At 44.5% G+C, this 26737-nt stretch overlaps 2 protein-coding genes across 3 annotated transcripts in view; both read left to right on the top strand.

The window, feature by feature from the left end:
• The window catches only part of LOC119445548 (uncharacterized), a 381600-nt gene that overhangs the window by 86524 nt on the left and 268339 nt on the right, over positions 1 to 26737 (top strand). The window lies entirely within an intron of this gene.
• On the top strand, positions 642 to 26728 carry LOC119444517 (serine/threonine-protein kinase haspin). Its single transcript, XM_037708903.2, has 10 exons — positions 642 to 693; positions 3554 to 3657; positions 5814 to 5978; positions 8027 to 8089; positions 8172 to 8266; positions 9580 to 9653; positions 12324 to 12552; positions 17402 to 17489; positions 20230 to 20435; positions 24778 to 26728. The coding sequence occupies exons 2-10, from the start codon at positions 3602 to 3604 to the stop codon at positions 24978 to 24980; spliced, it is 1179 nt and encodes a 392-aa protein (XP_037564831.2). The 5' UTR covers positions 642 to 693; positions 3554 to 3601; the 3' UTR covers positions 24981 to 26728.

Consider the following 26737-nt stretch of genomic DNA (forward strand, 5'->3'; position numbering starts at 1 on the left):
GGCACCAAGAACCATTGCGAAATTCGGCCCGCAGACGCAGTTGCGATTGCTGCGAGCGGAGAAGCAAACATGCAAACTTTCCTTGCTTATAGCAAACGTTCGATGTGAAATGTAATTTCGTTTTTTTATTCCTTCGCTGCTCCGGACGGTTTCAAATAGCATATTTTATATTAACATTATTACCGTCAGAAATGTTTTGAGCAGTATACGGGTGGTCCAATCGAAGATTACGGTACGCTTTAGGAAGACACCACTAAAACGTTGCCCTTTGCAACTCCCTAGAGCAAGTTGCAGTGTGTCTTGCATTGTCTGGTTGCACAAAAGTAAAGATAAATTTTTACGCTTGACAAGTCCTATAAAGTTACGAAAGAACTTTTAGTCAGAATGTTAATATCGACTGGCGAGACAATATTGACTAAATAAGCAATTGCACAGAATTAAAAAAAAATGTCATTTGCCGTATAGAGTGGTCGGCAGCATGCTTTTTGTCGCACGGCTTATTGTATGATTACACTTGCATGTTTGTTAATTTAGCACAGACGCCTTGCATATATAAACTTGTAGGAACGAGATGCTAATGGATGACCTGGTCAGAAGTCAAGGTGAGGTTTATCCTGAAGCCGCGTGTACTTTCAGGGACCAAGTGCTGAAGACGATGAACCTGGATCCCTGCTTCCAAGTGGGAATCTATGCGTAAGGACGTCATCATACTCACTTTAAGAGGAACTCTGATAATTGGGTCTTGTGGTTGGCTAGACAGTCTTTCTCGCCCGCTGCCAGCTTGCGTTGTCCTCGGTGTTGTGCTGCGGCTTGTACAATGTTTAGTGAGCGTTAAATACAGCTTTGGCAAATTGTTAGCGCATTTTGCTTTTATTTGTTGAAGCGGCTGTGGGACGGACTTAACAGTCTTTTGCATGTGAATAATCATTGATATACCGCGTGATCGACCAAGAGCGAAAAAAAAGGAAAAACAACAATTTGGTTGGTTAACATGGAGGAACGACAATTATTCAAAACCAGGGTGATCACAAATCAAGCAATGTAATTCGAGTACCTGATTAGTAAATCAATAAACTAAAGGTCCCTAATCAAAATTTAAATTAAGTCTGTGTACACACGTATTGAAAACGGAGCTGGAGCCGATCAGCATTGGGGTACTGCAACAGTAACCGCCTGACAGATATCCCCAGGCGTCTCTGCTCAACTGCGTGTTTTCAGAAGGACAGCCCATAGAAAAAAAAAAAAACTGCGGGTAGAATGCGGGATTAAAACCTTCTTGACTGACCTGCGAGAAGCAGTCAAGTCAAATCCTGTGGCGTGAGCAGTGCAATAACTGGGAAACTGCGCACATATGCTTGCAAGAGCAAGATGTTAATGCCTGCGAATGATTTAAGTAAGTGCATACGTACGGTAGATTGTGTCATGTCATTGCGAAATACTTGTCTGACAGCTCTCAAACGTCCGAAGTCAAGGTAGAATGCGCGATAGACAGTTACACTGTAAGAAATAGGCGCCCTACACATTGTGGCCGCATGTGCTATAGGCGGACCAATTGATTACTGTGATACCAATTACATGGACACTCCAGGCGTGTTTCTGTCGTCGCCGTCATCTTGAGGTTCCGTATAGGAGGAGGAGGAAACATCTTTATTAGAGAAATTTCATGGCTTTGTAGAAGGCCGCTTGTCTGCGGTGACCTCTTCCGCCCAGGCAATAATTCCTTTTTGTAGCTTTTTTTCTGGGGACAGTATTAGGGTATCCCATGTCGTGTCTCAGGAAGGTGGCAGAAGCTCCCTGGGTGGGGAAAGGCCCTCGCATTTCCAGAGGATGTCTCTTTGGTTTGCTATGGCATTTTTGTCGCAGTTTTACAGCTTAAGCTCCGTTTCGGGTTGCGATGATGCCGCCGCCGGCGTCCGCCGCGTAACCGCTATCGCGGGAAACGCGAAAAAGTACCCGATTCTCGCCGGATCGAGCCCGCGCCCTCTGCGTGGGAGCCGGATACTCTACCACTGAGCCACGCAAGGGCTTGCCATCGGGCCGCGGAAAATACCCTAAGGCAAACGCAGGGAGAGGCGACTCGAGCCTCCGCCAGTATGGTGGCGCCATCTAGTTAAGATGGCTGCAAACGCAGCATCCGCAGACGCAGATGATGATATGCGATTCCGACGAGGCGCGCAACTAACGCGCTCCCGAGCTGCCGAGCCTTTGCCAGTATGCTGGCGCCATCTAGTTAAGGTGCCTGCAAACGCGGCGCGCCGGACATGTAAGTTGTAGTTGTAAGGCTTGATCGGGCTCAGCAGACTGCTCGCCGTCGACGCCGGGCGGACAGTTCGTTCTCCTCAAGACGAGGCGAACAGACTGCCGCGAAGACCCTGTTGTGCGTGGTGCCCAAATTGGAGCTACTCTTCAGCAGCTCCACCATCTTACGCTGTGACTGTGCTGCGTGTGCCGCGCAGGCCTGTGACTTTTTTGCATACTGGGTGAACCTCCTCCTCCTCAGTTTTTTTAGGAGGTGCCCGTTCAGCCTTGTGCTATGGGACCTTCTTCTGTATATACTAACCCCAATGCGTGTATATTTTTTGCGACAAATAACAATTTTTATTTGATTTTTGATCTGTGAAGATCGCTAAGCGATGAGGAGTGGTAAGGGTGTTAGTAAAGTCCAAGGACGATAAAATCGTAGCCGCGCGCCGTATGCTGTATGTGCGAGTGAAAGCGAGCGAGGGTGAGCCGGCGATTGTGGCTTAATCTCGCGCACGCAAGGGAGAGAAGCGGGAAGGAAGCGTGCCGCCTTCCGTCGCACACAACGTTCCGGGGTAAGGTAGGAGGAGGGGGGGGGGGGTTGCTCCGGGGCCCCGGTGGCCGAGCGCGCCCGCCCGCCCTACGGCCCGCGCCGCTGTATCTTGAAAGCCATCTGCGTCGGGGGGACAGTCCGCCGCGCGCTGTGTTTTCGCGGCTTAGTTTGCGTTGCTGCGAGGCTCAGCACGAAGGTCAATTCGCTCGCTGCGGACGCCACGCTTCCTCACTACTGCATTTTGACAGCGAGTTTCCGCGGTCATCGAGTGAGATGTGTTCACCTTTGCATGTGCGCGCGTGACACCACGCTTGTTCATTTAGTTACTGTACCTATGTTTATAAGTTGATATTTCTAACAAAACTACTATCCTGACTTCGTAAAGCTGTCCACTAAGTTCCTATCGCAATCGATGCTTCGTCTTTCGGGCTAAACTGTGACTACCTTGTAAATGGTGGCGGCGTTTCCTGCCGACGCAATGCGCGGGCAGTCGATTTATTTTCAGTGCCCCGTTTTACGGATTGCCGCCACCAGCGACAACATAAAGCTAAGCCACCTAGGATAACGCAGTCAACTTGAAATGTACTTCTCCGTATAAACACTTGGAGCAGCCTGCCTGAGGGGTACCATTATTCATAACTTTTGATTCCGTATAAACGTTGCCATCTTGTCATTCCAGTGTTCCGCTAACGCCATTCTTCATAGGCGGCGACCGTGCGATGAAGTGCCTAATTTTTATTTATATTTTATCTCTCACAGTATCCACATAGCTGCCGCAAGTGCTACAACGACTGTTTGAACAAACTTATGACGCTGTGCGACAGCCCGCAGGCCATGACCTTCAACGATGCCCTACGGCAGCCGTGAGCAATATTTTCAAAGCGATGCCATTGCCTATTCTCCCGTGTTTGCCGTGGTTACTGCTGCTGGGTCGGTCGGTACATCGGTGAAATGTACATCTATCTGCGAACGGGCTTATACAGTGTGTTTTACTGACCTTGAGCCAAACATTAAAATTATGCAAATGCTACGCAGCTGAACAGAACCAAGGTGTTGTTTGCCATCGCTTGGATGTACTCAGCGTATTTTTTGTATTCCGCCTAATTACATCATTAGTCTTAGTTCATTAACTTCTCATTTAAAACATTTAGATGAAAAGCACCAATGAGAAAATTGTAGAATAGCATGAAAAACTACCGATACAGCTTTCTGTTGCTCAATACGTGCTACATAAAAGTGTTTTCCGAGCGTGAAAGGAACTCGCGAATACACGCAAAGCGCCTCGAGTGGCCAGTCGCGCGACAATTTTACTTGTATTCGCGGGCTTCTGAATGCGTGATATAATAATCCGGTAAGTGAGCTCGCAGTGTACATTTTCATCAATGACCGAATGCAATTGGTGCAGTGCGTATTTTTCGAACCCGCATTAACGATGCTGAAAATAGTGCGAATTTCCGAGCACATGCTTTCCTATCCGTTTTGTACCGATCCTTTTTTTTCTTCCGGTGACGAAAGTGTGTGCGTGCAAGAACCACGTGTCTGGTGTGTGGGGCCTGCTGAAATAAGGCTTGCTGCGGGGCTGGTTGGTTTATGGTGAAAAGTAAAATTAAATGAGCGCTAAAAAGGACACGGACAAGACTGAACAACAAAAGCGCCCTGTTGTTCTTGCTTGTGTTGTTCAGTCTTGTCCGTGTCGTTTTATGCCCTCTTTTAATGTGACTGTATGCTTCCTGAAAGAACGCTTTTAAGGCTGCCGGCCGTGCGTAAATTTACTATTCACTGATGTTTTCCTTTTACCGATTCGCCGAAAGGCCTAGTAACCGTAGTTCCACTGATCATTAATTAACACAGCCGTGCATATTGTACTTGAAATACACCAGGAAATATAAGTACTCTGTGAAATACATCCTTCCAATGTTAGTAGATGGTTGAAGTGAAAAATTTGTAGATGTCTTATGTCATATTTACAGAAAGTGAGGAATCATTAGTCAGAAATCGTGTAGTAAACTTCAACATATGAATCACTGTTCATTTCCTGACAGTCTTACAAGTGCACTCTACTTGCAGCACGATGTTGCGCGATGGTTGATGAGTAATTGACGCTGGAATCCTTAGCAATATGAGTGGAGTATGTATCGAGTCAGTTCAGGAAAATTGAAGTTCCTTACCTTAATTTGTTTTTCCGACGATCGTTCTGCTGGATCTGTAATATCTGCGTATTAACTAATTCTCTTTTAATAGGGATAAGGATAATATCAATTTTTATTTACTAAACGCTATGCGTTAGAATGTAAGCTGAAAGTGTTGTTAGCAAGAGACACTTCGGTGCTTGGTTCAGCATCGAACAACGATTCCAAATTGTGTTGTTGAAACCGTGGTCAAACGCTCATGCAAATACAAATATTTCTTCAGATATAAAATTAAGAGACGGCGCAGAAGAATTATTGCATTGTCATAACTGCATGAAACTACAATGGTTAACACAGCTTCTATCACAAATCCGCCACCCGCATTCCCTTTGAAAACTTTAGGTATTGAGCGCTTATATGACGAAACTAACACTTTCAAATAGCTATTTTATCTGTCGCCTTGACAAAGAAATGGAATGATTGGCTACATAATCAATGAACACAGCCTGTGAGGGTCTAGAGAGTTCGTTAGCATCCATTTCACCTGTGTAATTTTCTTCGCTTATGCTTACCGATGTCAGGTGTATTGGCCATATGGAAATTTATGCGCGCTTATAGCGTATTGTATTCTTACACAATCTTGTTTGTCTCTTCCACACTTCTTTGTAGGAGATATTGTGGCAGTGATGTGGCGTTTGTACGTATGTTACCTCTTTGTGCAATACCCCGAACAAGGACTTTGATGAGCTTTCGGAGACATCTGTGGTCGTCACGGCATTCCTTTGTTTTGGGGATAAGGGGGAGAGGGGACGGGGTAGGAAAGAGAGCAGCGAAGCCGCCAGCCATCGCTGATACTTCGGTCCATTTAGAAATTTTGGATTCGTGCGTAGGTACAAAGGCACCAAGCTGAGGAAGAAAGCCGAGACCGTGGACTCTGAAACCTACATGGTGGACGTGGGAAGCAAGGCGCCGACGGCCACGGACACAGTCGTGCAGCTGTACTCCATCGACACGCACTCAGTATCCAGGGTGTACTGCGTCGTCTTCAGCAGCAGGTAGGCCATGCCATTCTCGAAAAGAACTTCCATTACCGTGCACAGGCGCTGTCGAGACGAAGCGCTGTTCGGGGTGGCTTATTGACAATGCGCCGGAGGCAGTGGCAGACGGCCAGGGCGCCGCCTATGATAACGTTTAGTTTAAGATTGTGTGTATGTAGCGATAACAACGAAGCCAGTAGCAGATAGGCCTGTACATCCACATGCGCGCGTATGTTCTGTTGGCATGTAGTGTAATCATTACAGGCAAAAGGCTGCTTTTTACGACACTGTCTACGCACTTTGCCGTTGGAGCAACACTGATAAGTAAGATAACGAGTTATGACGTTGGTAAATACCTAGTGTTTTTTTCAGTAACCGTCTTCGTTGACGAACTTGCCATGTGTTTACGTAATAGTGGTACAGTGGGACATACCAAAATTCTGTGGAGACTAACCTTTTGTCTCAGCCACGTACTTAGCTTTCCGAGAAACACAGGTGTGGGAATATGTGGTAAAAAAACATTTTAACGCTTATTACGAGGAATTGTTGCTGGGAGAGTTTAGTTTGTTCCATTGGTAACAATTACTACTGGCCCGAAAATAACGTTTACTGTTGCGTAATATCCCATAAGAACCTGATTTCGAAAATTTGTGCTATAATAACAGAACGTTTCTCATGACCCTGCACTGCGAGTGTGGTGGAATATTACGCCTTCTAGAGCATGCCTATTTCTGTTATAGTGTGTTAAAGTTTGTGCCAGTGCCACTAGTCAATATTTGTTCTCATAGACATTAGTTTACGGCATACAATAAACAAGCTAACAGACGAGTGTTAACGCCATACATTCATAAATGGAATATACGCGTATAAAAGTGTTGTGACTGTTACTTTCGTTGCACTCTAGTAAAACTCTCGGAGATGAAGATAATTTGAGTTCGTACATATACTGTCGCATGTACATGTTTTTATATGTTTTTTTGTTCCTGCCGCATTAATGGTGAAGTGAAGCGAGGGATAGTTATTGGGCGACTTTCTCTCCACTACCCTCCGTATTTCTCTGCACAAACTCAGCTACGCAGTTAAAATAATATTGTACACACTTTGAGAATGAATGTTACGCGAAGCACTTAATACCAGTAATGGCTCGGGCCCTTGCTACCAACCGGTGGTGGCCAGATCACAAGCTAGTCCTGCCGCCTACCGAGTTAAGTTTCCGAGTTCCTTGGAATATAGGGATCCCGAGGGATCACCTAGGTTTCAAGAAAGAGCGCGCGACAACTGCTACTTACTGTCGTTCTAGACGAAGCCAGAAGACGGGACTGTCACTTTTGCAGAATTTATTTCTAAGCTCGTATAAAGGCGCCGGTGGTTGCCAGGAGAAGGCGCGGGTTTTACTTCCGGTCACGAGTCGCATGTTGCTGTTAACCTGCATGTCTGGAGTTATGAGCTGTGTGTTCGCCTATAATTGACTGTTCAACAATTCCGAATATCGCATTCGCGCCTCAAGTAACAGGATGTTTACCTTAACAAAGCGACAAGGTAGCCGTGGGAGACGCTGCACTAAAGGGCTATGGAACAATCTTGACACACTTGAATGCTTAGTGTATGCGAAACATGGCGCATCAACGTTTTCACATTGGACACCCATCGGCACACAGCAGCCGCCGCGCCGAATCAAGCCTGTGGATTCGTGCACAGCACCGGAACGCTACAGCCACTTAGCAAAGGCGGATGGTATCGAATAGGAATACAACAATAAGCGCTGTGCGATTGTTATGAGATATATCGGAAAACGATTGTAAGCAGACCTTGTGGAACATGTGCAAAGGCAAACTCTAGCACAGTTATTTATCAACATTCGATGAAGTGTTGGAGAGGGCTAGACGGCGATAAATAAGGATAAGGTGTTTTTGTAAATACTACCGCACTGATTGGACTCCGAAATGCTGCAAGCAGGATAGTGTTTTTTTGTCCGCAACTAGTTTCCAGCATTGCATCAAAAATAACCTATTTTAATGGCTACTTGTTAAGGTAAACAATTATCCAATGCCTTTTGCATTTCACAGGAAGCTCAGCGACCTGCATATGGGCCTAACAAATAAGTGTTACGGATTTAGGATTATACGCAGGTGAGTGGAATTGCCCATAAAGCGTAGATGAAAAGCAACTTGCGGGAATTTATTTCTGTCTTTTGTTTTTCTGTTTTCCCAGAATTGTGTTCGTGGATGACACCCTGCCAGAAAACTTTGCCAAAGCATACGATGAATACGCCCTGACTCATTCGCGGTGCTACCAGCCGCACCCTGGCAAGTCTTATCGCGATAACACGAACCACCCTCTAATTAATTCAGTGGTTCTCTTTTAAAGTTCGCGTTTGCATAAGAGGGCAACAATATTCCTGCTTGTAAATCTCCACAGCATATGTATAGTTAGAGATATTCCATGGAGATTCTGCTGTTGCATATTTTTACGCACTCTTTTTTTTTACGTCCGTCTTCTAGGTCCAGGGTTTTGTCCACATTAACATTGCAATGATTTAATTCGGTATTCTGGGAAGAAATCAAGCATATTCTAATGGGTACGAGGGCTAAGAGAAAAGACTGAAAGACGGCGGAGGCAGCGCTGTCTTTTTCACTGTCTTGTGTTTTCGCCATTTTCACCTTGACAAATCCCAATTACCCTAACCCGCAGACTTAGTAAAACAGGCTGTTTTGCTGCATCGAGACTGCTTGCTTGATCTCCTAATGAAATATTAGTTGTGTCAGTAGAAATTCGAGCATGAGATCTATTGCTACTAACTGAAGCAGAAAAAAACTTCGGCAACTTCGGCAGCTTTGTTGCAAGCAACCTCGATGCAAAACATTGTGCGATACATCTACGTAACGATCCTCAATCGCCCCACAGGATACATATCCCTCGGTTGCGCATCAAGAATAGCCCCGTAGTGCTGATCAGCTACTTAGACGAATTGAGTTACTAAGTAACCACCTTGTGCAGTGGCGCTTCTGAAGCCCAAATTGAAGGTCGCTACCTCACCGAACTCGGCTGAATGGGCCTAATCGTTACAGATGTTCCAGAATTTCTAAGAGAAGGCGCAAGGTTATCACTGACTTAGGCACACCCGTAGGCCACCTGTGTCATGTTGTTGCGTTTGTAATGCACTGATATATTTGCGGTTTAGCAATGTGTGTTTGAACAAGAAATCTTTGTTGATATTTAAGTAGCAATGAAGCATACTATAGAGAACGTCGTGAACTTACGCGCGCAAGAACTCGGAACGTTTTCGGCGAGTCAACGGGCTTCAGGTTTTTCTATGCATTGAGTCAAGCCTGATTAGAAAAAAGTGGAGGAATAATTTAACTGTTTTGTGAGTGCACCATTTAGCACACATGCAGCAAAAATTCCACAGCGTCGTTCAAGTTTTCAGCATGTACTTGTGTCGTTTGCGTCCTATGAATGCAGTTGGGGATGTTTCAGTGTTGACCTTTTTTTTGCAATTTGTACCATGTATGACCTGTACACATGAAAGCATCCCTGAAAGGCATGTAGCTGCTTTAGAAAATTAGGTGAATTTAGGTGTGGCTGTAGTGATTTCAGGCGTGATTATTTTGTTCTGCAGATATGAGGCCCAAGGAGCAGCACTACCTCGTGGTGGAGAGCGACTACTGTGGTCCCAGTGTCCTCCATTCTAAGGTAATCGGACGCGTGTAACGAAATATAAATATTTCAAGTATTAAGAAAAATAAAGCGCATTCGTACATGAAAGGCCAGGTGTGCCTTGACAGTTCACTATTCTACAGCGAGATCTTTGCCACGCGTTATAGTACTCAAACTAAAAACGGCTTATAGCAAGGAGTATTTCATGTGCTACTTCTCTTTCCTAGTTCAAGCAAAGCCAAAGAACATTTTAATAATTTCTGAATATTCTATTGAGACTGATAAATTTGATGTTTCCAAGGCGTTGTTTTATTTGTGTTTTCTTTGTGCGTGTGTACAGTTTGCCGGAAGGTGTGCCTTACACGGCAATTCTGTACCGAAAGTACCTTCGACATTACTTCTATTGCTTTAAATAAAATTGAAGGTCGCTACTTCATCGAACTCGGCTGAGCGGGCATACGACACTAGACAAGTAAACATTCTTGGCGAATCCTACAGAATTGGTGTGTGCCACTAGGTAGGTAGGTGCCCGGATAGGCAAGCACAATAAGAGGCGAGAAGGGAATAAGTCCGTAAATGAAAATTCAAGGCTGGCATTCAGAAGCAGTGTGCACTGCTTCTGGATACCATAAAACCTTACTGCATCAAGGCTGGTCTCCATGCATACCTAGCTTTTCGACAGAACATTATTTGACATTGCAGGGGACAAAACTACACAAGTTAGCACGCAAAAATGGGTAGCAATCTATGAAAGCTACAGTTATTTTATATGCAGTTTTAACAGATATATGAAGCGGAAGTAGAGCTATCTTATTGTCGCATAAATGATGACGAGTCACTGATCTAGTTTCTCTCAAGACATGCTTCAGTGCTGTCAATATTGAACGTGCAGTGGAGAGCAAAAATGACAAAAAGATATGTGGCAGAACACAACCCACGATGAACTTCGACGTTAATGTGATCACTGATTACCATTGAGGCAATTCAGTGACACGCTGTATTGACAAGTTATTCACATCTTTGTGGCCGACTTCTTCAATTTCCTGTTGCTGAGTTCAACTCCTCTTTTCTGCAGCTTATCGCTCCCCGTTGAATGCACGCTCTGTGCCTATTTTGTGAACTTATTTGACCAGTTCGGGCTGCTTTTGAAGCCGACTTGTTCACTTCTTTGTACCTGACGCCTTGAATTTTCATTTACGGACTTATTCAATTCTCGCCTCTTGTCGTGCTTGCCTATCCGGGCACCTACCTTGTGGCACATACCAATTCTGTAGGATTGGCCAAGACTGTTTACTTATCTAGTGTCGTATGCCCATTTGCACACACTCACTGGCCCAAGCTGTCCACTGTCAAGTTGTCGGTTCGGGCACATACCCAGAGACCCAAGTTGGCGGTAAAGCGGTTAGGTTACCTACGGACATAGCGAAAAATGCGTGATGTCTGCGAAAAAAAAAAAAAACGATCCGCGCATTAAAAACGATCTCTTAGTTCATTTCCCTTGCATTAAGGTAGGAGCTCCAGAGCCAAAGTCTAGTTGTGGCTATGGCTGCATTGCTGAACTCGAGGTAACGGGTACTACCCGGCAGCGGTGGCCGAATTTTCATAGGGGGCGACATGCAAACACGATTTTATACTTAGATTTAGGTTCACGTTAAAGAACCCCAGGTGGTCAAATTCATTCCGGAGTGCCCCACCATTGTGTGTCCCATAATAAGAGCGTAATTCTGGCACCTAACATCTCAAAATTTTTTTTCATTTTAATGTTTTCTCCTAATACGTTGAAGCAGCGCGCGTGACATACACATTCGCCAGTTGAAGCTTTTCAATGAGAGAACGGCGCACCGTCTGCGTGCTATGTAACTTGTGTAGTGAAGCATCCTGTACACGAACAATAAGAGGGAATGCGTTTTTTTAAGTGCTGCTACAGAATGCATTCACTCGTTGAACTCGCTCACCGGCCTGAGCCAAACGTCAACGCGAAAACATGAGTTTTTTGAACTTTCGCGCGAGATATTGTTCCAGGCATATGTTTGGGGAAACTGAATATAAAAGTTCATGTTTGGTACATTAATCATTCTCAGTCAATACGTGAACCCAGGTGTCTTTGTCCTTGCCGGCGTGTCGTCAACACGAAATCCAAATACTGTGCGTGGCTCATTGACTCGTGGCTTTTTGCCATTTTCGTAGGGGCCCGGATGCTGTTCTCTTTAGTTGTGTTGGTTTCTTGTGACACGAAAATATTATATATTTCCTTTTGTTTGTTTACGATCGTCACCGATATCAACGTCCTCGGTCTTTATTGTGGTACACTATATGGGAGATTACGGGAAAAGTACGCATTTATTTTAGAAGACAAGTTTATTTCGAGATCTCGAGCCATGGAGACGATAAACGAAGTGCACCGATCCGTTACTCCGCAACTTAAAATGCGTTAAATTAAAATGCCTTGCCATGAAGTGGAGGGTGGCGTTATCTTTACAAAGCGAGATAAAATGTATGATATCACGATATTACACACGTTGCGAAATGCACAGATGCCAAATGCACAGGACACGCACGCAGCGCATTCCCTGTGCATTCGTTTTCTTAGTCCTTGTTTTTGTGAGCACTGCATGAACAGAAAGGCGGATGCTTACCAACTAGCTAAGTTTTCAGTTCTAATTGCAAATACACGCGCCTAAAATTGTATCCGAATACCGTGCGCAGATCAAGCCCGCGCAAGCGATCAGCATCATCGGCCAGGTCGCGTGCACGTTGGCGGTCGCTGAACGAGAGCTGCAGTTCGAGCACCGGAACCTGCTCGAGGAAAACATCAGGGTGCTGCCATCCACGAGCAAGAACCACCACTTCCTCATCGACGGCCGCACTTGTTGCGTCAAGGGAGGCGGCCTCAAGGTCACCCTCGTCGACGACAACTTCGGCCGCATGACTTACAGTAGGTTTCGTACAGTTCTAAGTCGAAATTGCTTTCGCTGCATGATGTAAAGCACGCCGTAGAAACTGCGCTAAAGAGAAGAAAAAAAAAACATTTATCTGCGTGGGCGATTACTGGACTAGAGAAGAGCCATCTCGCTGATGACTACTGCTGAAATTTGCTAATTTGGAGCTACTGTTGAGCACCCGTTGATATAGCGCGCCTCGCTGCTGCCCCAATGAGCAACATTTGCCCAGTAAAACTGTCTCATCAACGCTGGCTACGTCATGCACATCACTTTATTTCATTATACCTATAGCAGGCGTTAAGCGCTTTCAAATCCACAAGCCTTAGTCTGTATGATATACGCCTAACGTCTGCAATCATGTTCCCTTTTTAGCCTTTGCGAAAAACTGCTCCATTAGAAGTGACGAATGCTGCCCCTCCACGACTGCATCGAATGGCAGCGTGAAGCAAGCGGAAACTGCCGGACGGACCAATATAATCCTCTCCGTTAGTCTTGCGTTGAGCAACTTTGGTCCTAACCGTATTGGCTAGTCTGCAGCATAGAATTGGTGGCCAACGCCATGCAGGAAAGATGCTGTGGTGGTGCCGTGGTTGCCTGACACGTATTCACGCCATCGTCCTACTCCGGCATTTGATCTCGCGCCGCAAGGCTATGCGGAACGTCACCGTCAATACCGCAACTAACAATGAAAAGCGGCGGCCACTAGCGGCGTGGCGAGGTAGTTGTGCACAATAAAGTACAGTGGTACAGTGGTAAAGTTTGCGGGAAAGGCCGCGCCGTACTCGCAACACACGCTACCAGTGAAATATTGCTTCGAGTGAACTCTACGAAGGCAGTTCTTTTCCGTGAAGTAACTCATGATTATGGACAGACCCGTGCGGCAGACACTTTTATTCTGAGACATCTGTGTGGACATCGTGTCCGCCGTGCAGCGGACGCGCATCACAGGGCGCACACTCCTTGTTTAGAAGGCTGTAGCGTCATTCCCCTCTTAACGGTATAATTTTCTTAGAATTATTTTGTAGACAATATACCTTAAAGTGGTTACTATCATTTTTGGGGCTTCGTGTATGTCAGCGTTATGTCACTAGAATAATCGTGCGAACTGAGACATTCGCAATATTCCGTTGGAGGAATGGGACCATAGCGACTAGCCCTAAGCATCCACATTAAAGCACCATGCACACGTGTACGCTATTTATTTATTTATTTATTTATTTATTTATTATTTATTAATTTTTTATTTATTTATTTATTTATTTATTTATTTATTTATTTATTTATGTATTTCAATATGCCTTACAGGCCCCATGAGGAGCATTGAGTAAGGGGGCATCATTTTCCATTGAACTACCTTATCTGATTTCGTTTGCGGTACTGGACTCACCGATTTACCAAGAAAATCACGCAACTGCGAGTAAACGAGTGATATAACGAATATATGTACAGCTGGTGTTAGACAAATGATCAAACTTTAATTTTTGTGGCCTGCCGTAAACCGCAACGGCCACCGTATTTTGTCTGTCAGTGCGCACGCCATTAGCAACTCATCGGCAGCTAAGCAGCTCTGTGGTACGACAGGGTTTCATTTTGCCTTCATCACAGCATGGCTCATCGTATGCTGAAGGAAAAGAAAACGTTTCCTACTGCTGCCACTGAGGATCGAATTCTTTCCACTTCTGCTAGAACGCGCAATTGGGTATTGCGCAACTTGAACACATGAATGTTTGTACGTTTATTTTACTGTGCGCTTCCCATACTCGAAGAGCTATGGCATCTGTGCAAGCATTTCAATGTCAACGGTAAGCAACAAGCTCTCGTATTATAGCTGGTGCGGTATGCATCTGTCATTCTGAGCATGCTTCTGTGACGTGTTTTAAAATCACGCTGTACAAGTTCGTGCTGAGGTGCCGCTTTCGTAGCGTTAGCTACACTGGCCTAGCCAAGCCCGTTTCGCGCGGCACATCAAGAGCCGTGCTGCGCATGCGCAAGGATCAGTGATGTCACACGGCTTGCGCACCGGAGCCACCGGAGCCGGCACCTCTCGCGCACTCCGCCGCCGCCGCACGCGACTCACCGCCGCCGGTCTGCGCATTCCAGAGGAGTGACGTCGTAGCCGTGGTAGACGCACTGGCGCCGGCGCGCGCTCGCTGTGCAGTCGCCGTGCAGTCGCCATCTGACACTGCGCTGGAGCCGCTGCGCTTCTGACTGGCGTTTGCCAGTGTGGTATAGCCATGGAGAAGGAGAGCGCAAATGCTGCTCAACAGCGCAGAAGAACGGAGAAGCTTGACTCATCGGATCCCGAAGTAGTTGCCTGGCAATTAGCGGTTGAGCGTAGGAGGAATGAATACATGTGCCACATAATACGTATACCGCGTGTGTGTCATTGGAGCAGTAGTAAGCATGACAATCAAGCTAATCCTTGACAATCTAGACAACCAGGAAAGCTAAGAATAATCAGCTGAACCTTTGCTAACGCTACGTATATCCTGGCATAGCCGAGCTAAGCCACTGCAACTTTTTTTTGTTCATTTTTTAGTGGCTGCAGTAAACCATCACTAACTAATTTCCGTTGATTCTGCATATATGCCGACTAGAGTGTTTTTCATTAATGTGAAATGGGTTTCACTCGTAATGAAATCTCAGCGGTGTGTAGAGTGGTAACGTACTCGAACAACGAAATATGTACAAATAGGGATAGAGATTAAAGCCATTTGCGTGATATGTTGTGGGGAGAAACGAAAGTAGCTAATTGAATAAAATTACACGTCATGCTGAACGGCGGAACCCGCCGCGGTTGCTTAGTGGCTATTGTGTTGGGCTGCTAAACAGGAGGTCACGGAATCAAATCCCGTCACGGCAGCCGCATCTCGATGGGGAGCGAAATGCGAAGACAACCGTGTACTTAGATTTAGGTGTACGTTTAAAGAACCCCAGGCGGTCCAAAATATTCCGGAATCCCCCACTACGGCAGGCCTCATAATCATATCGTGGTTTGGCACGTAAAACCCCATAACTTTAAAAACGGCGGCGATACTGTACTTGAGGAGACGACTGGATACCTTGATCGTGTTTAATGACACTGCAGTGTTATTAACAGTGGAGCTGTTTGTATCAACAAATACCGAGAGCTAGGATAATTTTAACGTGTAGTAGAATACCGAATAAGAATGGCTGTCCTGCAAACATAATCTCCATTTTTATTGAGTGAATGCTTGAAAGAAGTATTCCATATGCTAGATTCGGAAATAATAGGCGAACAAATGAATGTGCGATAGCTGAATGACTTATGCTTTTTGGGTAACATGATCGAGTTTCGAAATACTTGCCATGAGTGGGGAAAATGCCAGAGCTTGTAAATAGAAAAACTGAGTACCGGTTGCAAGACTATTATTCAAAAAACTAATTTAACCAACCATAGCCCGGCAAAGGAACCAGAGTTAATGATGAGTGGTCAACTTCTTGAAAAAAGCAAAAAAACACGTTTTCATTGTCCAAGGAATTACAGGGGGCCCGTATCGTATGTAATCTTGCAGAATAAAAATGCTCTGTGGCGCATTTGCTTGGCAGTTATTTCACGAAGGGCAGCTTGCAGATATCCTTAGCAAGAGATAATTAAATTCACCAGTGTGAACATTGACAGGGTCCATGCTTGGAGCACAACTGAGTTATTTGAAACAGATAAGTACACCACACAAAAACAGATAAAATGAAAAAAATGACAGGCGTATCTTTAGAGGAGATAGGAAGAGGGAGAGACGGTTGAGGGTGGCTTAGCAGCATATGAGCAGTAGAGTGATGTTATAAGAAAATTTTCAGGCATACCACCGTGGAGTGGGCAGAAGTAGGACAAGAGGTAACCAGATATCTCTAGGAAAGAGCTTAGTCTCCTTCACAGAACATAAGTTGTCTGATGATGATGATGATTCGAGTTCTTTTGTTCATCATTTACTTATAAATCGTGAGATTTAATTTATTTTTATTGATTTAATTCATACTGCTAGCCTGATACAGGGTGTCCCAGCTATCACGCAGCATGATTTATAAGAAGAGGAACGGCGTTACGCGAAGCAAACCTAGTGCGTATTGTTTCCAGTACAGTGGAGTAGCCGCCATTATTTTTTTCGTTACTGAGATTTAAATTATTAATTGTAATTAATTATCTAACTCGAGAAGTACTGTCCTAATTATCCAAGTATCAAGCGAAAGTTGTAGAGCAACATCAAAAACTGCCGATAGAGCTTTCTGTTGCTCAATACGTGCTACATAAAAGTGTTTTTCCGAGCATGAAAGAAGCCCGCGAATACACTCAAAGTGCCTCGAGCGGCCAGTCGTGCGGCAATTCTGTGTTTAATCGCGGGCTTCTTTTACACTCGGAAAAATACATTTATGTAGCACGTATTTAGCAACAGAAAGCTGTATCGGGAGTTTTTCATGTTGCTCTACAATTTTCTCATTCACAATTTGATAATTTAGGACAGTACTTCTCGAGATAGATAAGTAATTACAATAAATTAAATCTCAGTAACGAAAAAATTACTGGTAGCTGAGACACCCTGTATATAAGGCTCTAGCAGAGTCGGGACACAAATACAACTGGGAAAGTGGTATCAAACATGGTTAACAGTTTCTCTTAATAACAATTCTAAATATTGTGGACAAAGAATAAAGACAAAGAATCTCAAGATTTGTCATATTATGATAGCTGTTGAAGGTTGTAGAATACTGATCGTCTTAAGCGTTATGTATGAAACAATATTTATTGTACTCGTGAGAAATCTTGAGAAGTAAATATCATACAAAACGAGTTTTGTCTGATATATCTATTATGTTTTCTGGCAGACAATGAAATCATCTTGCGCATGAGGAACTACAATTGCGTCTACAAAGACAAGACGGCCCAATACCTCACCCTGGAAAGGGTAATAAAGTAAGGAAACGAATTGCATGGTTCATTTATTTGTTTTGCTGATGGCTTTCGTGGTATTCCTCCTCGAAAGCAATGTAATATTGAGTTTCATTATACAGAGGTAGCGTTGGACACGATGCCGTTTTAAAGGGATTCTGCGAATGTTCTAATGCACCGAATTTCGCTCAGCCTTACAGAGGGATCTGGAAAAAAATTGGGCAAGTTTGCACTCGGTCGTGCAAAGCTTAGGCACAGCGAAAGCATCAATCCTTAAGTCTTACTGGCTGAGACTGCTAGATATTAACTTCGTTGCTGCTAGGTCTTAGCTTAACTTAACTACGCATGTAGGGAAGGTATTTTCGAGCAATCATTTTCGGAGGTAGCTTCCCTTTCGCGACATTTCGTGTGACTAGCGCTGGGGCGTCGGCGCATGCAAGCGACAGCGTTCCTGGCATGTCACAAATGCAGGCAGGCAGGCAGGCAGCGAGCCGTGTCTGTGTCGGGCGAAGCGAGCGCGCACCTGCGCCGTCGGTTACTACGCAACGCAAGGTGACGTCATCGTTACTGCTTCGGCGCACGCGCGGCTAAGCAACGCGGGCGACGTCGGCAGCAGCTCTGCGCGTTGCCTCGTTTATGCTGCTACAATCTGTTTCTCTATCTCGCTCTCATTTTCTCTTTCCCTCTCCCGAGCATTGCGCGTGCCGCGCGGATGCTCTCCTTTCTCTTCTTAACGTCCCATGTCAAGGCAACATGTAGACGGCACGGAGAGAAGGCGAGGCACACGCCGCTCCGCGAAGTGGTTGCTAGGCAACGCACTGACGTCATTGCTCGGCGAGGTTTTGCGACAGCAGGCGCCACTTTTTACCGTTAGCTAGAACAGCTTCGTTGTTAAAATAACTACAGGGCATGGTACACACGAAAGAAAGCTACTTACCATATTCGAACACTTCTCATACAAAAAGAAAAAAAAACCAGGACGCAGGATTTAGTTGTTTTTTAATAAAAGAAGGGATAGTACGTAGCATAGTCTTTTGAGCGACCATTTAGGCATCTTCCGCTTCGTCACACCATAATCGCAATTATGCGCCATGGTTGCTTAGCAGTTATGGTGCTTGCACGAGGTCGCGGGATCAAATCCCGGCCACGGCGGCCGCATTTATAAGGGGCCGAAATGCAGAAAACACCCGTGTACTTAGAATTAGGTGTACGTTAAAAAACACCGGTGGTCTAAATTAATCCGGAGTCCCGCACTGAGGCATGCCTCTTAATCAAATGGTGGTTTTGGCACGTAAAACCCAGTAATAATTTTTTAAATAATCACAATTGCCGTAATAACATTGATACGACAACGCCATAGCGGCGCCGTCTCTTTTTTTTGAGTCAGTGATGCAACCTTTAATTCAGGAGTATTGCAGCAATATGAAATAGAACCTGCCTCTTTAATTAGATAGAAGCAGATAGAGGTTGATAACAACGACGTGTTTATTTATGACAGCTACATCGATTAACCTCTTTTTGGCAAATGGCTAGGCGTGACTTAATAAATGGCTCGATATTGTAACGAAGAGCAAAAGGCAAGGCGCAATGCCGATGCTTTGTGTGGGGCTCGTTCGTTATGTTTGCAGCGTCTCGCTTACATTCGCCTTCTTTCCCTGTCTTAGGTTAGAAAGGAATCCTTTCACAATGTTTATAGGCATGTCTAATGTGCCATGTACACTCTGTCTGTCCATATCTTGGCTGCGCAGCCAAGGCAACGAGCCTTAGCACAGCACTCACGGCTGCGCGCTAAAACGTTTTGTTTCGGTTCCGTGGTCGTGCACTCTTTGGCCCACTTGTTCCGAACTGATGCTTGAATTTGGTTTACATTTGTGCCTAGAAGCTTCGGCAGCACAGTATTCGTGACCATTCGGGGCTGTTTCCTAAGGCTGTTCTCGGATTCTTCGGCGTTTAGGCTTAACGAGAGAGACTGTGCATGCTGTGCAAGGCCTCAGAGATTTCGGTTGCGCTCCCGGCAAGTCACGGCGTTGCAAGATGTTCGAGAACATATTACGAGTGCTTACGTGCTCTTTGTGTCTTTTTATGGATGAACATGAAATTAAATTATGGGGTTTAGGCGCCAAAACCTTTAATGCATAAAGTGACGTTTTGTTAAGAAACTAACTGGAACGCCAATGCATTTCTCCGCAAAGTTCGGGAATGAATACCTCGAAACTGCTATCACCCCGAGAATCCGTTCCAAGTGGATCTGCCTTGCGAACTCCACGGCTACAATTTGTATATTGCAATATGGGCCATCAGGTAATTATTTAAAAACTTAAGCAGTGAAATTCTGTTAATTATTCGATTATGCATTTCAATTTCTTGTGCAAATAACGTCCGCCTCTTCGAGTAGACCAGCTCATGAACTATAATTGTGCTATCTGCCACAGGCAACCTGTAAGAATTTTTGAAAGCTGAAACACCCTGTACAAATTTACATAAATATAAGTAAATGTAGCGTACTGAATGTGGTTATGGCACTTGTCTCTCTTGTGTTTTTAGTCGAATATAGGACTTCGCAAACATGTCTTCCGTACACGATAGGGAAACATCGCCAAAAAAAATTTAAACATGACAAGACAAGAAGGGAGACACACACCAGCTCCTCCGTAATATGGCCTACATGAAGCTGTAGGTTACCGAGTGATAGAAATGGTGCGCATTAGAGTGCAAGCGTTATTGCATCGCATATCTAATGGCTCGACATGGCATCGGCGCACAGGAATCGCTGGGACCTGTTCCACCCGCAGACCAACGCTGTGTGGCTGGCGTACCTGTGCGGCCACCTGAGCGACTACCTGACCGTGCCCAACCCGTCTGGCGAGTGGCAGCGCAGACTGGAGCTGCTGGCGTTCATGCAGCGTGACCTGCATCGGTTCCACTCAGCCGAAGAGTTCGTGTGGAACTACATCACCAGGATTGGCCATGGTAAGATCGATGTTCTATGCTGACACTCCGTTGTGGCCGCTGCAGCTGCAGCACAACTTTGCCAACTTTGTGCCCCGAGAAACGCGTCATTTCATTTGCTGGGTGCCTAGCGTTTTTCGTTCTTTTTTTATGCCTTGGAATAGCATCTGTTATTGTATTCCACAATAATAAGACCGCACACGTACGAACCTTTTATGACACCGATGTCTGCTCATTTTCTAGTCTTCAAGCGGCTGTTGCGCAACCGTTGATGACTGCGATGCTTCTGTCGCCGTGCACATTTGGAAACCACTATACCAATGTCGCCAGGAAGATAGTACTTTTATATGAACCTAGGTCAGCGTAGCGTATTCACTTGGGTCAGTTGCCTGAGGTTCTACGGTTGCCTTCACATTGGCATTCGTCACATCGTAATTGTGCTTCAGAGCACAGTGGTGAATCATAAGACATAATACTTTGTTCATAAAATTCATGTTTTTTATTCTCTACAAGAGCGATTTGAGTGGCTTGAAACGCTGCTTGTTCTGAGGAATCATTAAATGCATTTGATTGGAGTATTTTCGCAAGCATAGCAGGAAATGCTGTGCCGAAATCACTTGGAATAAATTTTATGTTCAGGTTGACTGTATAGCAGCGCGTAGATCTCGGAGGGGCTGAGCTCGTTCACGCAAATCTCAACAAATTATTCCGTTTCTCATGGCTTTCCGACCAATTAATACATCACGGAGGCTCTTTAGGTAGATCAAGGGCGCAAGCATCGTATTTGCCCTGCGTAAAGCTCGGATAATTGTCATCACCATGCGCGGAAGAATTTGGTTTTCCTATAACGAATGTCTAGAACCAGAAATATTTAGGGACAATGTAGACTAAGGGCCTTTTCGTGCTTGGAAGTCTAGGCTATTTGTGTTCATTGAATCGTGCTCTATTTGCAGTGTTTCAATCTGAAAGTAAACATAGAGTCTAGACTGTCATCATGCATCATGCACCCGCCATTGTTGCTCAGTGGCTATGGTGTTGGGTTGCTGAGCACGAGGTCGCGGGATCGAATACCGGCCACGGCGGCCACATTTCGATGGAGACGAAATGCGAAAACACCCCTGTACTTAGATTTAGGTGCACGGTAAAGAACCCCAGGTGGTCGAAATATCCGGAGTCCCCCACTACGGCGTGCCTCGTAATCATATCGTGGTTTTGGCACGTAAAACCTTATGATTTAATTAATTTTTTAATCATCCATCATGTAAATATATTGGTATGATTTCAGCACGGGTGTATATAATGTCTTATACATCTACTCAACAAACTGAAACCGTTCATGATTTCGCAGTAGGAATTAATAATGGTTACCAAACTGACGCAATTATCTTTGGAATTCAACAAAGCATTTGACAATGTTTACCACAAAAAGTCACTTCATAAATTAAATCAAGTCCTTAAACACACTCAATTGATAACCTGGTTGCCAGCCTAAGAAACTGGCAGAAATATGTTGTTTATAAAGGCCACTCTTCAGAACGACTTTCAGTTGATTCTGGCGTTCCACTGGGATCCATGCTTGGGCTGCTTTTACTTCTGATATTGATTGATGGCAAAGTAACAGATATTTCAGTTAGAATTAAATTATACGCTGATGATGGTGTTGTTGCTCGGAGATCAAAGGTTCTGACCGAGAAAAGCTGAATCAGGACTTCCGGAAGAATATTGAATGCTGTCAATTCTGCAAATGGAAACCAATTTCAAAATGTTTTATTACTACTACTCTGAAATGAAACGCTTTAAAATTGTGCAAATAGTATGTTTTTAATAAAGCAACTTACTTCAAATGTGTGGGACATTGGATGAATAACACCCTTAATTGGTCAAAGTACATTCACCATGTTACTGCTAACACAAACTGAAAGCTCTTCTTTCTTCGAAGGGCTTTAAAATTATTATAAAAGTGTCGTCTTACCACTAGTAGACCATGCCTCTATAATCTGTGGCCTTTTCACTGAAACTTATATTATCAAAACAGAGGAAAAGAAGAAAAATGATGTCCGCTTTACATATAACAGGTTGGGGCGCTCTTCTATAACAGCTGTGTTGGCCAAGGCTAATTTACCTGTCTTGTCTCAGAGGAATCTCTGTTCTCGTAATGATATTTCTACCCGCTAATTTATTGGCACTACCACATTGATACATCAAAAGTAATGTCGTTGCTATCCCGATATGCCACCAGACAAATACATAATTTAACAGTTACCCCCTTTCGCACATGCGTTAATTGCCTCAAGTGCTCCTTTCCGAGAGTTGTTAACGATTAGATCAATCTAACTAATGATGAAGTAATAGTTAGCGGAAACCCGCTAGGCGGAGAGAATTAGAGAGAAAATGAGACATCCACCCAATCGCAGCAATTGTGTCAAAAGAAACCCATACGGGTTCCTCGAAAGAAAAACCTCACAGTTGAAGAAAAATTCGTCCTGGTCCGGGACTCGAACCCGGGACCACCGCCTTTCCGGGGCAGCCGCTCTACCATCTGAGCTAACCAGGCGGCTAGCAGATGGCAGGGTGAAGTTGAATTTGTCAACAACTCGAAGCAAAGGCAAGTGTTTGACGTAATAGTTCCGCGGAAACCCGCTAGGTGGAGAGAAGTAATTAAAGAGAAAATGATACATCCACCCAATCGTAGCAATTGCTACAAATTAGTGCGTAATAGTATGTATTGACTGCCCCGGAAAGGCGGTGGTCCTGGGTTCGAGTCCCGGACCAGAACGAATTTTTCTTTTAACTGTGAGGCTTTTCTTTCGAGGAATCCATATGGGTTTCCTTTGTAGCAATTGCTACGATTGGGTGGATATCTCATTTTCTCTTTAACTATTGATGAAGTTCTTCAACCAAGTGTTGAGTCTTTTGTTTGGAAACTAGTGTGCTGAAATATGTTCCTCCTTTTACGTGCTGTGATTTGTGTCTGTATTTGATATCTGCCAACTTTTTTCGATTTTATCGTAAATTGCTCGATTTCGAGAGCTTGGTCACGATTGTCCTATTGCTGCCAATAATCTTGTGACTTCTCATTTGCGCCCGCTGTAAGGTTGAACTGATCTCAACAAGATACAAATATATAGTCGTCAAGCGATGTTTCAGAGCCTTACTTTGTGGACCGCCTAGATTAGTCTGACTTACCAGTGGAAGCGCCACCACTAAAACGGCAAGCTAAACATTGGCTGCCATTACATGGGTATTTCAACAATAAACATTATCAATATTCCAGTTTTCCTGCGATGCAAGTAATTTTGTGCGAATTTATTGAAGCGTCCCTGCAGGTAATTATTAAATTAAGCTCTGTGCATATTGACTAATGATACAAGTATTATACTTAAAAACATTTGGTATTTCTTTGCTTTGGCGGTAGCATTTTTTTGCACGCTAAGGTTGGTTACCCTGGTATTTGTTACATCTTTGCAAATTGTGTAGAGTTTTCTTTCATAATCCGCTCTGCCAAAATTGCCATTGCGAATTGCAGTGCCAATAAATAAATAAGTAAATAAACAAATAAATGAATCAGTAAATTAATAAATCAGTAAACATGAATAAATGATCATAAATAAAAGCGCTCTACACTCTATTAGCATATTCACTGTTTCTCAGTCACCTGCACGGACATTACACAAACGTGAAACGTCTAAGTAACTGATTTACTTACTTCACGTTAGCTTACAATTTAGTGTTCCAAAACGCTTGCATTATTTAATATTGAATAAAATTCAGTAAAATGCAATAAAATGTAGTGGGAATCTTAGCAGCCTCTTTGCCTCACTTCAGCGACACGCTTCAAAAATTTTTCCAGCATTCAATCGTAATGACCCATGATGTGTGACTGATAATGAGGTCTGTCGATGACAAAGGTAACGCTCTCTGAGGCATTTTTCAGGCTCCTGTAATGCAATGATAATACGAGTGTATATATATATATATATATATATATATATATATATATATATATATATATATATATATATATAAAGAGACGCAACGAGAGGGTGAGCCTTGCCCCTCCTCCCCCCCCCCACTCGAGAAATAGTGGGTAGGCCATTGCCTACCTCACGTGCCTACTACCTCCACGTGTATCTTTGTGTTTGAAAGTTAGTGTTTACTTGACCACACCAACTTGCCCAGCAAGTCATAATATGATATTACAGTCAATTTCGCCAACGCTTTTCCAGACTCTATTGTCATGTTAACTTTTATATGGTTGTGACTATCAAGAACTCCAGCACCTCGTATCGCCTTATCCTGCTCGCTCAATACAGAGGGTACTAACATACTTTCGCCTTCGGTTCCCCCCTCTTTCCTGCCACAGTGCATGAAGATCACGGTTACCAGCCGCACTCTTGGGAAAACCGCACGACGTCCAGCCAGCCCATATACACGGGCCTTCTGAGAATGCTGCACTGGAGAGACAAGAAGAAGGACGACCCTCCGGGGCCCTCGACGAATCCGGGCCCTCCTCAGGGAGGTGCTTCCAGTGCTCCAGCGCAGCTCGATAGACGGCGGCCGCACTAGTTAGGCGCCTCGACCTCACACGCTGGCATAGTTCCCGGCCTGGCGCCCTTAGCGCACCCTTAAACGCACTAAATAAGATTAGTATGCGCGAAACGTGAAACATGCGTAACTTTTATGCTCGCCCAGCAGAAGCACGATTTGTACCTGGTTTGGCCATATCCGAAACAAAGCGCAAACACTGTTCCACATCGAGGAAAATTTCAACAACTTGTTCGCGTTTGCGTTTGGCCATGGAAAGTGCCTTCATACAGAAAATATTTAAATGCTATTTGATATAAGAAAGTGTTTAGCTTAGTAATTGTTAATTAGTGATTGGTTTGCTGTAATACATCCAATAGAAAGCTCGCTTCAGAAACACTGCTCTCAGTGTTCCGGGCGTGTATCGGAGTTTTGAGCTTTCAAACACTATGTTTGGTTATACGCCCCGTGGGGCAGGTGCAGGGGCTATCTCGTTCAGCGGCTAAGCTGAAGATCGCGGGTTCGATTTCCCGGCGTGGCGGCCGTATTTCAATGGGGAAAAATGTAGTAACGTTTGTGTATTCAAATTTAGAGAGAGAGAGAGAGAGAGAGAGAAGAACGAAGAGGTAAACGCAGAGGTAAACGCAGAGGTTAACCAAGAACATGTCCGGTTGCCTACCCTACACTTGGAGAGAAGAAAAGGCGGAAATAGATAAAGGAAGGAAAAGAAAAATAATGAAGTAATTATTGTCAGTCGCTTCCTAAAGTGCCTTTAGCATTGCAACATAAAATAAACTTGGCAGAAGGGTACGCATTTTGGCGTGTTGGTTCATGACTACTAGCAGAAAACGGCGCTAAAGGATAGAACGAACAGAAGGACAAAGGCCACAGCGCTAACAAGCAAGTGTTTTTATTTATTCGGTCAGCACATATGTACTCGTATATACAGGGTGATCAAAGTTAAGTTGACAGTTTTTTTAAATTTAGACACAGAGACCTACGTGAAGACCACCTCTCCCGTAGGGTTATGTGGCGAGGGGTGCACAAAGTGAGATGATAATTATTGTTGTTAGCAGTGCAATCAACGAAAATTGAATAATTAACTTTTGACTGGCTATAGTAAGCTGGCACGTTTGTATTGAAAAGTTAGAGGCAGTCGTGTTTCTACAGAGTTCCACTTGGCAGAATTCTTCTGGCCTATCCGTGGTTTGAGATATCGAATATCGAACTGCGAAGTTTAATTCCCGTTCGCATGATTACGCATGCAAGAGAGTGAGGACCGGCGCAAAGCCCCTCCCTTATCTCGGTATGACAGAAGCTACCATCGTTACAGGCTGCACGGCTCCGTGTTTTGATAGTGGTTCCGATTTCTGCGCTCTGCGATTACTTCAGCCCAGAGTGAAAGGGCGAAACATGTTTTGATAGTGGTTCCGATTTCTGCGCTCTGCGATTACTTCAGCCCAGAGTGAAAGGGCGACAGTTAACACTTTTGCCTATGCCTCCTCCCCGTCGTCAGACTGAACGGCGTACGCAAAAGGCGCGTTACATAAGGGAGAAGCTTTGCTCCCCCTTATGTGGGTAATACAGGTTAACATCCACAGCGTAGCGCCTTCCCTGAGAAGCTGTGGCATGCACGTTTTTCGGCAAATTCGAAGTCCCTGTTGCGTAAACACAAAAGGCTTCTGGTCATCAATGCAGACGACCAGAAAAAAAAGGAAGCCACAAGAAACGCCGGAACTTGGCACTTACTTGACCTCAGCTTGAGCGAATAAAGAAATCAAAGCGACGAAGGATGGCTT

Source organism: Dermacentor silvarum, chromosome 3, assembly GCF_013339745.2.
Source record: "Dermacentor silvarum isolate Dsil-2018 chromosome 3, BIME_Dsil_1.4, whole genome shotgun sequence".
Taxonomy (NCBI): Eukaryota; Metazoa; Arthropoda; class Arachnida; order Ixodida; family Ixodidae; genus Dermacentor; species Dermacentor silvarum.